The sequence below is a fragment of the Ursus maritimus genome, unplaced genomic scaffold (assembly GCF_017311325.1).
Source record: "Ursus maritimus isolate PB19 unplaced genomic scaffold, ASM1731132v1 scaffold_6, whole genome shotgun sequence".
Lineage (NCBI taxonomy): Eukaryota > Metazoa > Chordata > Mammalia > Carnivora > Ursidae > Ursus > Ursus maritimus.
Window position 1 is genome coordinate 38523416 of NW_024426774.1, and position 13930 is coordinate 38537345.

General features: G+C 56.6%; 3 protein-coding genes across 9 annotated transcripts in view; 1 reads left to right on the forward strand and 2 right to left on the reverse strand.

Annotated features, from left to right (window-relative positions):
• The first annotated feature begins 373 nt into the window (after positions 1-373).
• TMEM150A (transmembrane protein 150A) lies at positions 374-4654 on the forward strand. 6 transcript variants are annotated; one of them, XM_040623238.1, is made up of 8 exons: positions 374-481; positions 1004-1184; positions 1637-1684; positions 1994-2104; positions 2710-2777; positions 3095-3222; positions 3435-3612; positions 3878-4654. In XM_040623238.1, exons 2-8 carry the CDS (start codon positions 1120-1122, stop codon positions 4117-4119), a joined length of 840 nt encoding a protein of 279 aa, XP_040479172.1. In that variant the 5' UTR covers positions 374-481; positions 1004-1119; the 3' UTR covers positions 4120-4654. The 6 variants fall into 6 exon arrangements, with proteins under 6 accessions (XP_040479172.1, XP_040479173.1, XP_040479174.1 ...); XM_040623239.1 differs by having other exon boundaries at positions 375-481; positions 2018-2104; XM_040623240.1 differs by having other exon boundaries at positions 436-481; positions 1004-1040.
• Positions 4655-5330: 676 nt separating this feature from the next.
• Positions 5331-7259, reverse strand: RNF181 (ring finger protein 181). The gene is made up of 5 exons (XM_008700077.2): positions 7103-7259; positions 6293-6423; positions 6004-6113; positions 5747-5821; positions 5331-5468 (listed from the first exon to the last, which is right to left on the reverse strand). The coding sequence occupies exons 1-5, from the start codon at positions 7186-7188 to the stop codon at positions 5409-5411; spliced, it is 462 nt and encodes a 153-aa protein (XP_008698299.1). The 5' UTR covers positions 7189-7259; the 3' UTR covers positions 5331-5408.
• A 2296-nt stretch (positions 7260-9555) lies between these two features.
• The window catches only part of VAMP5 (vesicle associated membrane protein 5), a 7254-nt gene continuing 2879 nt past the window's right edge, over positions 9556-13930 (reverse strand). For both annotated transcript variants that reach the window (XM_040623242.1, XM_008700071.2), the window contains exons 2-3: positions 10466-10603; positions 9556-9995 (exon numbers count right to left, since the gene is read on the reverse strand). In XM_040623242.1, coding sequence (XP_040479176.1) covers positions 9792-9995; positions 10466-10603 — 342 coding nt within the window. In that variant the 3' untranslated portion in view covers positions 9556-9791. The remainder of the gene's footprint in view (positions 9996-10465; positions 10604-13930) is intronic.

Consider the following 13930-nt stretch of genomic DNA (forward strand, 5'->3'; position numbering starts at 1 on the left):
GCACGGGGCACCGCCTTGAGGGATGTTCCCCCAACTCTCACTGTCGACCGGTCGGGGCTGCAAAAATGTGCCCAGCGGCAAACGCTTCCTCCAGCCTTGTGCGCGATGCCAATCACAGCGGCGCAAAAACAAGGTACGGGAGACTATGGGCATCTCGCAGTCGGAGCCTCCGCCCGAGTCCCACGCCACAGCCCTCGGCGCTCAGGCCCGCCCCCGAAGGCGAGCCACCGCCCACGCTTCCACCGCAGCTCTGGCGCGGGGGCTCGGGAGTTGTAGTCTCCTTCCCGGCGCCGGCGCGGGGGCCGGGGCGGCGCGGACTCCACGTCCCGGCGGGCGGCGCGGCGCGGCTGGGGCGCCGGGGGCGGGGCCGCTCGGCCCTTTAAACCTTCCAGGGCTGCTCCGAGGGCCGCAGCCAGAGACGGCGCCACGCGGGGCCGAGCAGGACGCGGCGGCGGCGGCGGCGGCGGGGCGCTCCGGGGAGGTGCGTACTGGGCCCCTTCGTGTCCCTGGCCCTCGGGGGATCCAATGGGGAGGCTCACGTCCCCGGCTCCCGGGGGGCTCCGTGCGCCCACGCGGGCGGGGGCCGGGCTGGGCTTCCTGCGCGAACTCGCCTCACCCCCGGGGCGCCCGCGGTCAGGTGGTTGCCTGCGCGTGGCCGCCGCTCCCCCGGAGCCCGCACCCGCCCGCAGGCTCTCCTCGGCGCGGCCGCCTGGACGGCCCTGACTGCAGCCCCTCCCCCAGCCTGGGCCCTCCGGCGTGGGAGCGGGACTCCCTCCCCAGATGTTACGGCCCCGCCTGAGTGTCTGGGCGCACGGGTGGCATTCGGGGGCGCACGGGTGGCATTCGGAGACCCACGGTGGAGACCAGAAGGTGTCCACGTTCTGGCGTGGGCTCAGCCCCAAATGCGGGCGCTGTGAATCAAATCAGGTGTTGACCACCTTCTCCCCCCACCGGCTTCGGCCAGTCACTGGACCCTGGACTTTGACCTGTCTCTCTCCACCAGGCCTGGGCCGCTGATGGTTTTGGCAAAGTATCTTAAGGTAGCTGGGCCGGCCCCCTCCTTCCCACCTACCTCTAGTCCTTCCCCCCACACCACCACCACCCTGGCTCCCCTCCCTCATGACCGCCTGGATCCTCCTTCCTGTCAGCTTGTCAGCATTCTCCATCACAGGCCTATGGACTGTGTGAGTAAAGAGGGGAGGGGGAGGACAAGTAAGGGACAAAATGAGAAGAGGCTGAGGAGGGCTAGGGCCCAGCCAGGACCCAACAGGAGTTCAGTGGCACACACAGAGTCCCTCGTCCTGGTGGGGGCTCCAGAGTGGTACCCAGGATCACTCTAGCTATCTCCAAAGCCTGGCCTGGTGCCTGGGCACACAGCCCCTTCGGACAAGCTGGCATCACTGCTGTGCAGTAGGGTGACCCTGACAGACCTTTTAGCCAGGGCCACTTCCAGATGTCCTCGAGCTTGGGGCCATGCTGTGGGTTCTCATGTGGTATCAAGCTTCAGAGCCACCTCAACTTGAGTCCCCAGCAAGAACAAAGGCTGAATGGGGCCAGAATCAAGAGAAAAAGAGTCCACGGGGGAAAGCTGGGCTGGGAGGGCCATGAGTGTGGGGTGACAGTTCTGCTCCCGCAGGTATGCCATGGCCGTGATGAACCGCCACGCATGCCCTGTGGAGAACTGGTATGGCGCACTCTGCAGACAGCCTCCCTCTAAAGCTCCCTTCATCTCTCTTCCCTCTTGGGTCGGGGCAGCTGCCAGCCAGACGGAGACCCTGGGCCTCACTGCTCTTATCTGACACCTGCCCCTCCCCAGGCATGGCTTCATGACCATCTCCCTGTTTCCCACCATCCCTCCAACCCTTTGGCTTCTGTCTCAGGCCAGTTCTGGGAAGTGGTCTCTTCTGTCCCTGCGAAGGGAAGTCTGGTAGGGTGGTCTCTGAGAGGGCCTGAGGCTACAGCCCGAGAACCTGGGGGAACCCCTTTTCCCCAGGCTACTCTCTGTCCTGCCTACCAGGTCCTACAACGAATCCTGCTCTCCTGACCCCATTGAACAAGGGGGCCCCAAGACCTGCTGCACCCTGGACGATGTCCCCCTCATCAGGTAAAGCCTGGAAACTGGGCAGGTCAGGGAGACCCAAGCCCCTCAGACAAAGACCTATCCCTCAGTCTCAGGAATCAGGAGTGTATTGGGATTACTTACTAACAGTCCTCCGTGCCAGTCACTATGTGCCCGGCACTGTGCTGAATGCTCTACATGCATAGCGCCATTGGCTCCTACCAGCCCCGGGGCAGCTATTGTTTTCACCGTAGGCAAGAAAACAGACTGAGGTATGTCATCCGTCCAGGTCACACAGCTAGGAAGTGGAGGCACCTGGACTGAAGCTTAAGCCCTGATTGCCCAGACCCAGTTCTGGCTCAAGGGGAGCCAGACTGGCTGCAGGCCTTGACAATCTCAGGGAGTCCAAGGAGTCTCGGGCTCTGCCAAGCAATCCTGGGCACTCCCTTACCCATCACACACATGAGCTCTGCTTTGGGGGAGGGCCCAGCCTGGGGCTGGTTGTTTGTGATACACAACTGGCACTTCTCATAAATCAGTGGCTTGCCTGTTAAGGAACAAGCACAGATAAAGCAAGAGACAGATGGGCCAGAATGGGGGTGCTAGTGCTCCTGCCCCTCTCTCACTCTGTCCTTGCCCCCCACCCCCAGCAAGTGTGGCACATATCCCCCAGAGAGCTGCCTCTTCAGCCTCATTGGCAACATGGGTGCTTTCATGGGTGAGTTGTGCCCTCAGCCCCCCTAGCCAGCCCAGTCCAACCCACTCCCCTACCCCCCCTCCCAGAAAGGCCCAGGAAACCCTTGTTCAGTGTAGCCCACCCCACCAAGGGCTAAAGCAAGAGCGGCCACTTCTCTAAAGCAAGAGGGCCAAAGGCTCCCACACAGCCACCCTGCTGGCCAGAGCCTGAGGAAACCCAGTTCACTACCTGCCCTTCCATTCCCTTTCAGCCCTCAAGAGTGTCTGGCGCGGGTGGGGGTGGGGAGTTGGTGGGAGGAGGGCACCAGTGCCGGCCCCACCTGTGCTCTCTTCCCCCAGTGGTCCTGATCTGCCTGCTGCTCTACGGGCAGCTCCTGGAGCAGAGTCGTCATTCCTGGGTTAACACCACGACACTCATCACGGGCTGCACCAATGCTGCGGGCCTCGTGGTAGTCGGCAACTTCCAGGTGTGCCCACCTGCCTGCCTCTTGAACTTTTACTAACGGGGCTGGTTGTCTGCAGGTGCCCTCAGTCCCCTGAAGGCTGACCCCAGTTGCAGAGATACCCCTTCAAGGCTGAGGGTGGGGAGAGGAGGGGCTGGGAGGGAAGGGGGAGAGAGGGGGGAAGAGGGGTGGTGGAGGTAGGGCCGCTTCACAGATCAGCCCTTCCCTGGGCCCAGGTTGATCATGCGAAGTCTCTGCACTATATTGGAACTGGTGTGGCCTTCCCCGCTGGACTGCTCTTCGTCTGCCTGCACTGTGCCCTCTCCTACCATGGGGCCACTGCCCCCCAGGACCTGGCTATGGCCTACCTGCGGATTGTACTGGCAGCCATTGCCTTTGTCACCCTAATTCTCAGTATCCTTCCAGGACAGGGCAGCCAGGAACTTCTGCTCTATCCCAGCCTTTCCCCACCCAAGACCCAGGGGGTGGGGGTGAGGTGGAGGGTGGGGGAGAGCCCGGCATACATATATCCAGAAAATACTGCCCAGTGCAGTTTCCTTCTTCCCCTCCCAGGTGGTAAGACCTGGCTCTTTGCCCCAGCTTAGCTAACGATCTGGGAAGATAAGAGTGTCACCAGCTCCCACGTGTCCTACTGAACACTTCCTTAGCCCCATTCCAGGCGCTGTCTTCTTTATGCACGAGAGCTCTCAGCTGCAGCACGGGGCAGCACTGTGTGAGTGGGTGTTTGTGATTGACATCCTCATTTTCTACGGCACCTTCAGCTATGAGTTTGGGGCAGTCTCCTCAGAGACACTGGTGGCTGCACTGCAGCCTGCCCCTGGCCGGGCCTGCAAGTCCTCCGGGAGCAGTAGCACCTCCACTCACCTCAACTGTGCTCCGGAAAGCATCGCCATGATCTGAGGTCTGGGGAGGGTGGCTGGCCCAGCCTCAGCAGCTCCCCACCTCATAACTTTGCATTTATTTTGTACCAAAAACAATTTTGGGAAAGTATTCTGCTGGGATATAGGCTTCCTTGCTGCTGGAGGAATGGCCATCCCACACCCACCTGTGCCGTAGCGGAGCAGGCCTGGCAGCTGCCTGGGCCACATACAAGCTACTCCCCGGCTCTGCAGTGTTGTTTTTATGTTTAAAGGTCACATATCCTCACTCGCCCAGCCAGCCCTTCAGGTGCCTTCTACTCCCCAGTGCCAAAGCCACACCACTGGGGTTTCCTGCTGCAGGAATTGGGGGCTGGGAATAGCAAGAGGGACAGAAGTCGGGGGGTGGAGTGGGGAGCACTCCTTAGTCTGTGGGAAGGCCCACTTTTGGGCCCACTGAGCTGCACTGGGATTCTTCACTCTGCCCCTTACTTTCTTTTGGGCAAATAATACAGCAGAACCACATGGGTATTTTAGTACTTTTTTTTTTTTTAATCTATTAAAAGAATTCTAATTTGCATGTTTGTAGTCTGTTCTAAAGAATCAAGGGAGGGCCTTAGCCAGGACGGCTTTCCCTAAGCAAAGGATGGGAGGAAACCCCTGCCCTCAGGGAGAGTCTGAGTGCCCCATGCTCTTTCAGTAGGTCTGCCAAGAGTAAAGGATGCCTGGTGCTATCCAAATACCCCTCAAGGGCTTGAAACCCTCTCTAGGCCTTTCAACAGTCTGAAGAACTGACGTGATCCTTCCCCCACTCAGAGTGTGGTTTGAAGTTTGCTTCCTTAGTAAGGGATATGAGGCGGGGGGAGGGGGGGATCATCCATAGAGCAATTTTAAAATGCTAGAAGCAATTTTCACGGTGAAGCTAAAGAAAGCCTGTGGGATTCCAAGGTTGACTAAAAATTGCAGGGGAGAGAGATGTAGGCTAATTTTTCTTTACCATCTGTAAGTAGCCATTGAATGCCAGACCCTGACATATTTTGCTTTCCAACAATGAGTACATAGGCCCCAGCACTGGCTGGTCCAGTGGCCAGGTTCCTGACCTGGGCTCCACTGCTCTCAGGCCAAAAGGCATGGCAGGAAGGGACAAACAGTCTGGTGCTTTCTGTGGTTTAGGCCCACCTTCCCTAATAGCAGTAGGGACCTTATGGAGGGTGCAGAGCCCCTGCCCAGGCCTGTGAGCAATGCAGTGCAGGGTGGGTAAAGAAATCTTTAATGAGGATTGAGGTGCGAGAGGAAGATGTTGTGGAGGACAGGTGCTCAGCCCCGGGCACCTCATGTGTACATGGCTCCGTGGAGATTCTCAAGTCGGTGCTTTTGCTGCTGCTTGCGAGCCTGAAGGAAAGAGGGCACACTGGGCATGGGCCATACCTGAAGGCCTGTGGGTGGAGCGATGGGACAGCTATCACGGGGCTGCCTATCACTGTTCTCAGGCCCCTAGCATGTACACTGCCAGGGCTCTTGTCCCTTGCGAAAGTCACCAGGAAGATGACCAGAGCCAGCGACCCTGAGGCCTACCCAGGCCTGCTAACATAGGGAATGAGAATGCTAAGGACAGGGACTCGGGGGGTCCCCATTACCACCCGACCTCTCCACTTACCACCAGCCCCTACCTTATCTCGTCGGTGCTCCTCATAAGTGTCATCATCAGTGGGCAGCTCATGGCGGCAAAGGGGGCAGGAATTTGTCTGAGAAAAGGAGGGCAGTGTTCCGGCCCAGGTCAGGTCTTCATAACCTAGTATCTGTCCCCTGCTCCCAGTTCCCACCTCTACCCCTCTCCCTTCTCTGATCCCATAAAAGTCCATAAACAGAAAGAGGCTTGAGAACTGGGCCCAGGGCAGGGTGAGGGCTGAGAGAAAGGAAGCAGTACCTTGCTTAGCCAGGGTAGAATGCAGTTGGAATGGAAGAGATGATGGCAAGGCATCTCAATGGCAGTCTCCTCCTCCTCAAATTCCAAAAGACACACGGGGCACTTGAGCTCTTTAGGAGGGAGTGCTAATCAGGAGAGCTGCTACAGGCCCTACCTCCCGGCTCCCACTCCTGAAGGACATTCTTGCCCCAACCTGACCTGGAAAATTGAAGGGCTAGACCACTCTAGCTTGGGAGGTGGTGGGTCTGGCAAGCCTGCCCCAAACAGCAGAAAGAACTAGTGTTCTTACCAGCCTGAGAGCCCCTGATGACTGTCCTGGGAAGGTTCTCAACCACAGTCTTGGCAGCAGGTGGAGGCAAGTGGTGATCCCAATCTACTACCAACCCCAAGTCTTCAAAGTCCATCCTGTTGAAAAGTGACCTGGAAGAACGACCATGTTCAGAACCAAAGAAAACCATACTTTTTCTTTGCCCCCCACGATCCACTAGACATTAACAGATAAATACCCTGAACAGCTGGTATTAACAGCTACCCTGCAAAAGTAGATAAAAAGCACAGTGGGAAATGGTTTACAGTTGCTATAAGACAACCCCAAGCATGCAAGCTGTTTAGTCCCATTTTACAAGTGAGGCAACAGGCCCAGAGAAGTTACTCAGGCCATGTAGAAATGACCTGGTAAAGCCAGATTCGAAGTGGCAGTACTGACTTCCGTGCTTGTTCCTAACGAATGTCCCTATTCACACCCACAAGGCCCCTCCCCTGACCCCACAACTCGTCTTCTCCCGTACCTGCCAGAACGGGGTGCCCTCCCGCTGGGGACTCCCCCCTATTCGCCAGCTCCAGTCTTTCCCACAATCCCCTTGCCCCGCCCAACCACGGATGATCCAAATTATTGACCTTCCTCGAATCTCGTCTCTGGACTGACTCTCCAGATTATTCAGACGAGATCTGGCCCGTTCAGGGTGGTATGGCCATAAACTCTCCAGATTATTCATCCGTCCTCCCCAGAATCTCTGGCCCATATAATCCACCTTCTCCAGCCAGCCCCAGCCTAGAAACCTGCCACCTGGGCCCCCACCTCCCACCACCCCGCGCCCACCTTGCGAGCTCCAGCAGCATATTGGTTCGGGCTTCCTGCTCAGAATCCAACGGCTCACAGTCGTGTTCATCGAAATAGGACGCCATGGCAGCCGGGCTCTCTGACACAGCCCTCGCACTCCGCTGGACTGAGGCCCCGCGACGCTGGCCAGTAAGCTGCGGGCCTAAGAGAGGAAGACCAATCAGAGCACCCGGAAGGCGGGCACAGAGGTTCGTTAGGGGTATTGGAAGCGGAAGTATTAATTCTGCTGCCTCTCGTTGGCTCGAATAAATCAGGTGACCAAAGGCTAAAGCCAATGGCAGGGGTTGGGGCCGGTCAGAAAAACATCTGTTTTGGACTCCGAGCCTAGGGTAGGCGATCTGGGAGTGAGGTGTGGTTTCCGTCCACAGCGCCCTGGAAAGCCAGGTGTGGGGGCTGTAGGGGTCGTGTCAGTCCGTTATGTGGCTCAGAGGGCCTAGGACGTGCAGGTGCGAGAGGCCTTCCAGAGAGCGAGGTGCTGGCGCAGGGGCTCAGGGTACTGCGAACCTAGAGTCACGGCGTTTCCCGCTGCTCTGCCCCGTGCCCGCCGGGTACTTCTGCACCTGCTGCGCTCCAGGGGGTTCAGGAGTTGGCTCTTGATTCCCCTCTGACCCGCAAAACAAAAATTTCCTGCTCATCTCTTCTGTGTTAGGCACAATAAAGGGTGGGGCAAAACTCCCCCACCGAGAGAGAGAAGCTCCCTGCTGGGGAATCTGGGGCCTGACCCGCACATGGAACTATGTGTGTGACCTTCAGCCCATTGCGTAGCCTCTCCCCCTAGCTTCTGTGAAATTAATGGCTTGAATTCAATAAGCGGTTTGCATCCCTGACTACCCATGACTATCCTGGAGAGAGAACGAGGGGTTGCAGCTTTAGGGGAAAATAACCCTGTGTCAGATACTTACCCTCAGAGTGATTTAACTGATCTAGGCCCCATAAGGAAGCTGTGTAGGCCAGTGGCTAACGTGTGGTGCCCAGGAATTCCTCAGACTTGGATCTAAATCTTAGCTCTGGTACTCACTGATCTAGGCCTGGGGGTGGTATTTTTAGAAGTTCTACAGGTGATTCTAATGTGAGGCAGGGTTGAGAACTGCACTAAATGATTTGGATGATAGCTACCATTTATTTGGCATCTAGAACCATTACATGGATGGATGTTTTACACACAATATAAATAATCCTCACGATTGTTCTGGGAGTTAAGTATGTCCCTTTTTACGTATGTAAAACCCAAGTCTCAGAAGTGGCTTGCCCAAATTCACATGGACTTTAAGTGGTGTTGCTGACCAACTACAGGGCCAAGTTTTTTTCTCCATCTTTCTGAAAAGAAGAGGGTAATGAGCCCCGTAGAAGTAACAAGCTCTGTGAGAGGTAAAGCTGCACACAACTCTCAGCTTTGTTCTTGTTTCTCTGTCAGTAGCCCCACTTTACCTAACAAGGAGCTGCTTCGGTTACACACTTGACCCTGAATTCCGCTTCCACCCACACTTGAGTTTGAGGTGCAGTCAAGTAGGCCAGGCAGAGACTGCCCAGATTCCACAGGCATGGTAGGGCTTTCTTTCCTTCTTCCGAGGCCTCTACCCAATCATCTTTCCTGTGACCCTGAGGCCCTGCCAGCTTAGCCCTGTGTGGCCCTGGAGCTTTGAAAAGGCCAAATTCTTTCCTACAGGGCAAACTCTAGGCTGTCCTTTGTGACGGTACATTACAGCACCGAAGAAGCCTTTCCCATTTTCACTGCTATCGGCCTCATCTGTACTCAGGTGTAAAGCTTGAGGAAGAACATAGGAGAGAAATTGAGGACAGAGTGTTCAGAGAGAGAAAAGTCTATTCAAAAATGAGAGCCTTGGGACACCTGGGTGGCTCAGTCATGGTTAAGCGTCTGCCTTCAGCTCAAGTCATGATCCCAGGGTCGTAGGATTGAGTCCCGCATTGGGCTCCCTGCTCAGCGGGGAGCCTGCTTCTCCTTCTCCCTCTGCCCCTCCCCCCTGCTTGCGCTTGCTCTGTCACTCTTTCGCTCTCCCTCAAATAAATAAATAAAATCTTAAAAAAAAAAAGTGAGAGCCTTGTGAGATAGAAACAGCTTTAAGGTGCTTTCCTCTTCTGGAGTCCTGTTCTGAGCATCCTCAAGACATCAGAAAAAGAATAGAGTTCATTCTGAGGGAAACAGGCTCAGAGGGCCCTGGTTGAAGGGTCTGGTTTGGGAGTCACTCTGTCTTTGCACCTGTACCCCAGGATCTGTCTGGGTAGGGTTGGATCAAATACAGAAGGAAGAGGAAAGGGGCCACTTCCCAGGGGTGAAGTCCTTCTACCGACTTTTTAAGCAACCCCCAGGAGTGGAGGCAGAGCAGGATGAACCAACTTAGAGAGCTTCACACACACACACACACACACACACGCACGCACACACACACACACACATACGCACACACACCAGCTTTTAACCAAACAGCAGCTTTTACTGATCTCCAGGTGGGGCTGGCCTGCCCTGGCCAGTGCAGCAGGCTGCCCTCAAGGGCCAGTCTGTGGCATGATAGGAGATGCAAAGGTGCACACATCAGGGTCGCTCTTCAGTGCTCAGTCGGGTGGCTCAGATGGAAGCAAATGCCAGGGTTCTCTGGAGACCAGGACCAGCCAGTGCAGCCACTTGGCCTCTCCTCCAGGCCCAGCTGGGTCAGTTCCTAGACCCTGAGGCAGCACCCTCAGCCTGTGGGGCACTGCTGCCCCCACTGCTCTGTGGGAGAAAGATGGCCAGCAGCACAATCAGAAGGATGAGTAGGACAGCGCCCACCACCAGCCCCAAGTAGATCCGGCAACGCATGTTCTCCCAGCGCTTCTTCTGAGCCAGGGTCTTGGTTGTCTTGCTGAAGGCTGAGCTCTGTGGACATCCCCAGACACAGGGTGGGAGTTAGTGGTTTCCCTGGAGCCCCAGGGCCAGGTTCTCCCAACCCTCCCCCCCAGCAAGGCCTAATCTCCTGCATCTTCCCAGCCTGTGTGCTCTCCTTCTCCACATAGCCCGCCTGGGCCCTCCCAGCCTCACTCCTGGTCTCAGACACTGGTGTAGCCCTTGACTCGCACCCCTACAGGCTCAGGCCCAGTTAATAATACCAACCCTCAACCTTTAGGAAGGTCCACAGCTTCAACCCAAGGACTTTTTACTTCATGAGGCCTACCTGGAGCTTATCTAGGCTACAGGCACCTCAACAAACCTGTGGGCCCCACGCTGGCCCTCAGGCAAGCCTCAGGCCCCACCAAGGGCCTGGAGACTCTGAGCACAGCCTGAGAACTCTCTCTGAGGACTCCCCCCCTGGCCTCTCCCACCCCATCCCTGCTTCCCCAGCCTCACACCATGTCCAGCAGTTGGTCCGAACGCTGCTCCAGCTCCGTCAGTTTCCCATCGCGCTCCAGGACCTTGCCGAAGTTGTCCAGCATGATTTCTGTCACCTCGTCCGCCTGCCGCTGGCACCGTTCCAACTCTGTCCCTGCCTGGGCACCAAGCCCAAGGTCAGAACTGCATGAGGCCCCCAGCCGGCCGTCATCCAATCCTGAGACCTAGCAGCCTCCTTGCCCCCACTGAGTGTGTGAGGGGTATATGGGGAGGGGGAATAGCATCTTTCAGGTAAGGGTATGATATGTATAGAGTGAAGGGCCAGTCTCCTGAGTGTGTCTGGCTTGCCTCAGATCTCACAGGTTCCTCTCCTTGCCCATCAAAGCAGGTCCTAGGTCAGTCTTGGCTACAGCATCTCAGCTTCCTCTACGATGCCCCAGGATGGAAACTTCCCAGGATCTCAGACTCCCACAAAGCGGATACTTTGCTCACCTGCCCTAGGATGGCCTCTACCCAATGTGCATGGGCCCTATGGCTTCCCAGGGGCCTAAAGAAGCAGCAAAGAACAGGGAACCAAGCTACATGGCTAGAAGCCAGACAGGGAGGAGATCCACCCCATAGAACTAGAAAGGTAATTTTGGACCACTACACATCCTAACCTCTGCCTAACCCCACAGACACACACACACACAGAAACTAATTGAAAAGGTCAGACCTCCCTCTGACTGGTCGGGCCAGTTCTGCCTCCTGGCATGACCGTGCTCCCACATCAGTGCTCAAAATTGATTCCCTGTCTGCCTGGAAACCTCAGCCTCCTTGGCCTCTGGCCTCAGCCTTCCAGCTACCCAGGATCTTCACTGGGGTCCGAGTCACAGAGACAAGACCAAGTCTTAGACCTCTCAGCTCAAGCAGCAAACACACGTGACAAAAGAACCCAGCTCATTTCAGAGGACTAAGAAGGGAGGTGCAGGGTCCAAGCGTGGCGGGGGGGTAGTGCTGAGAGAACAGGGGGGAGGAAGAGAATATGCTTTACAAGCAAGAAAGGGACTGGGCTTTGGACACATGCAACTGAGAGACACCCAGGGCAGGAGGCCCCAGTGAGAGCTGAAGTCCAGGAGCAGGTCCAGGGACAGGTCAAGGAGCAGATTCACAAACCACAGCAGCTCCCTCCTCCCAGCCTAGTCCCCCGCAGCCCATCCCCGTTCTCATCTCCTCCCCACAGAGCACTCACTGGCCAAGCTCCCCTTCCTGCCAGACCACATTGCGCATTGTCTGCAGCAGACATTTTGGCACTTGACTGAATTCCACTTAAAACCGGAGAAAGGGGAAGGATCTGGTGGTCACAGAGGACCACTCCTACTCAGGCAAGAATTCACATTCAGGATCCTTGCAGCTGCCTTGCACACAGCCTCCAACCATTCCCAGTATCTGAGTCCTATCTCCCCAACTGGACCACAAGCCCCAGAGGGAGGGGCTACCTTTGTGTGCTCCCATCCCGGTGGCCCGGGGGTGCGGGGGGGTGCCCAGCACAGTGCTGCCCATTACAAGGACTCAGTGAGTGGGTCCGTCACATTATAGCCTCTCCAAAAGCAACTCTTATTTTCAAGAGATGTTATCCCAGTGTGTTTATCCAGCCCAGCAGGAGTTTCGAGGGGCAGGCATCTGAAACCCAAGTAGGTCAATATTTACCCATGAGCTAGAAAAGCAATCTGCTTGGAGAGGGGGCAGGCAAACCATGCCAGAGGGGTGCACTCACAGGCTCGGGGAGCAGTGACTGGGGACCAAGGAGCAATAATGCAGAGAGCAGGGAGGCTGCTCTCATCTGTACCTTTTCCTCAGTCAGCCATCATCACCACTACTCTTTCTACTACGATAGCCCATGTTCAACACAGCCCCAGGCATCCCCACCTTCGTAATAGTCCAAGGCCAAAACCTGAGAATGGGCAAAGATTCAAAACGACAGTCACGGCTAGAGGTTGCTGGCATGCTGAATGTTATTTTTCCCACTATGAAAACTCCAGCTATTGTTCTCTGACGCTCCAACATGGGATGGCCTTGGGTCCCATTCTCCAGGAGAGCTGGCTGTGCTTCCCACTGCGAAGCCAGGCCTGTCCCGCGCGGAGGTGGGACCAGGCCGAAATGAACGCATTTGCTCCAGGGGACACAGAGGCCTCAGGCTTAACTCCCTGGCCCTCCTGGGCCCTCCCCGAACCAGAGGGCAAAGGACACTATATGCACAGGTCTCTGGTGGCATGGAGAGAAATCAAGAACTACAGGATGTGGACGGAGGTAAGGGACCAGGGGACAAGGGCCACACTCCCGCCAGATGTGGTGAACTCAGCATAGTGCCTGGCACACACTGGACACCGGGACAAACATTTCTGAATGAATTGTGCCCATTCTTAAGAAGCTCACTATAGGCTGGGGAAAGAGACATACGTGACACCATTAGGCAAGAGTGGAGGGTTGTGCTGTGAGGTAAAACACCGAGTGCTGGAGCCCCCCTCAGAGAGCGGATTCCTGTGTGCTGAGGTGGCCCGGATGGATGAGCCCTTGCAGGATGGGGTGGAGCTGGGGCATTCCGGCAGAGACAGACCAGGCAGAGGGTGAGGGCGGAGGGGCAGGGTGGGGCCAGAGAACACACACAGTGAAAGTCCAGAAGAGGACACTCGCTTGGATGGAAGACTGGAATAAGACCTAGTATCGACTTCTGAGCCGACGGGGGACACCAGAGGGGGGGCTTCAGAATAATTTCTCTAGAGGCGCCTGGGTGGCTCAGTCGGTTAGGTGTCTGCATTCGGCTCAGGTCATGATTTCCCTGCTCCAACGGGCGTCTGCTTCTCCCTCTGCCTGCTGCTCCCCCTGCTTGTGCTCTCTCTCTCTCCTGTGTCAAATAAATAAATAAACTCTTAAAAAAAAGAAGAAGAAGGAGGAGGAGGAGGAGGAGGAGGAGGAGGAGGGGGAGGAGGGGGAGGAGGAGGAGGAGGAGGGGAAGAAGAATTATTTCTCTATTCGTGGTAGACTGGTATGGATGGCCGTGAGAAAACTCCAGGCTGGGGGCCCAGCCAGAGGGATGGAGACATGCCACCAGCAAGGGTGTGAGGAGTTGCCAGGCTCGTGGGGAGCAAGAGCGTAGAGAGGAAGGGTGGGTGAGAGGGGTACTTCCCAGCCCTGCCCGGGGTCTGCAGGGCTGAGGGTATGCGGTGGAGCGGGGGAGCAGCAGCGTGGTTGGCAGACAGGGGGTGGCAGTTACACAGGAAATGTTCTCCACAGACCGTTACCCTCTCTACAGAATATTCCTCCTACAACCCTCAAATATCTCAGGTGTTTCCAGGCCACATACCCTTGGTTCCTCTGAAAACAAAGCTCTCCAAACCTCCCTGTCCTAACTTTCCTGTTTCTCCTCTCTCTTGGCGAGTGCCAAAGACAGCCTATTCCAGCTGTCACCATTGTCCTAGTCAGAGGACGGGGGGGGGGGGGGGGGG

Bases quoted from the DNA above. Each gene is read 5' to 3' on its own strand.
- TMEM150A (XM_040623238.1), top strand. From the start codon at position 1,120: ATGACCGCCTGGATCCTCCTTCCTGTCAGCTTGTCAGCATTCTCCATC. The intron at 1,185-1,636 runs GTGAGTAAAGAG...CTGCTCCCGCAG, and splicing joins ATCACAGGCCTATGGACTGT to GTATGCCATGGCCGTGATGA. The intron at 1,685-1,993 runs GTATGGCGCACT...CCTTTTCCCCAG, and splicing joins GCATGCCCTGTGGAGAACTG to GCTACTCTCTGTCCTGCCTA.
- RNF181 (XM_008700077.2), bottom strand. From the start codon at position 7,188: ATGGCGTCCTATTTCGATGAACACGACTGTGAGCCGTTGGATTCTGAG. The intron at 6,424-7,102 runs GTGGGCGCGGGG...TCGTTCTTCCAG, and splicing joins ATGCTGCTGGAGCTCGCAAG to GTCACTTTTCAACAGGATGG. The intron at 6,114-6,292 runs GTAAGAACACTA...TCCCTCCTAAAG, and splicing joins CATCAGGGGCTCTCAGGCTG to AGCTCAAGTGCCCCGTGTGT.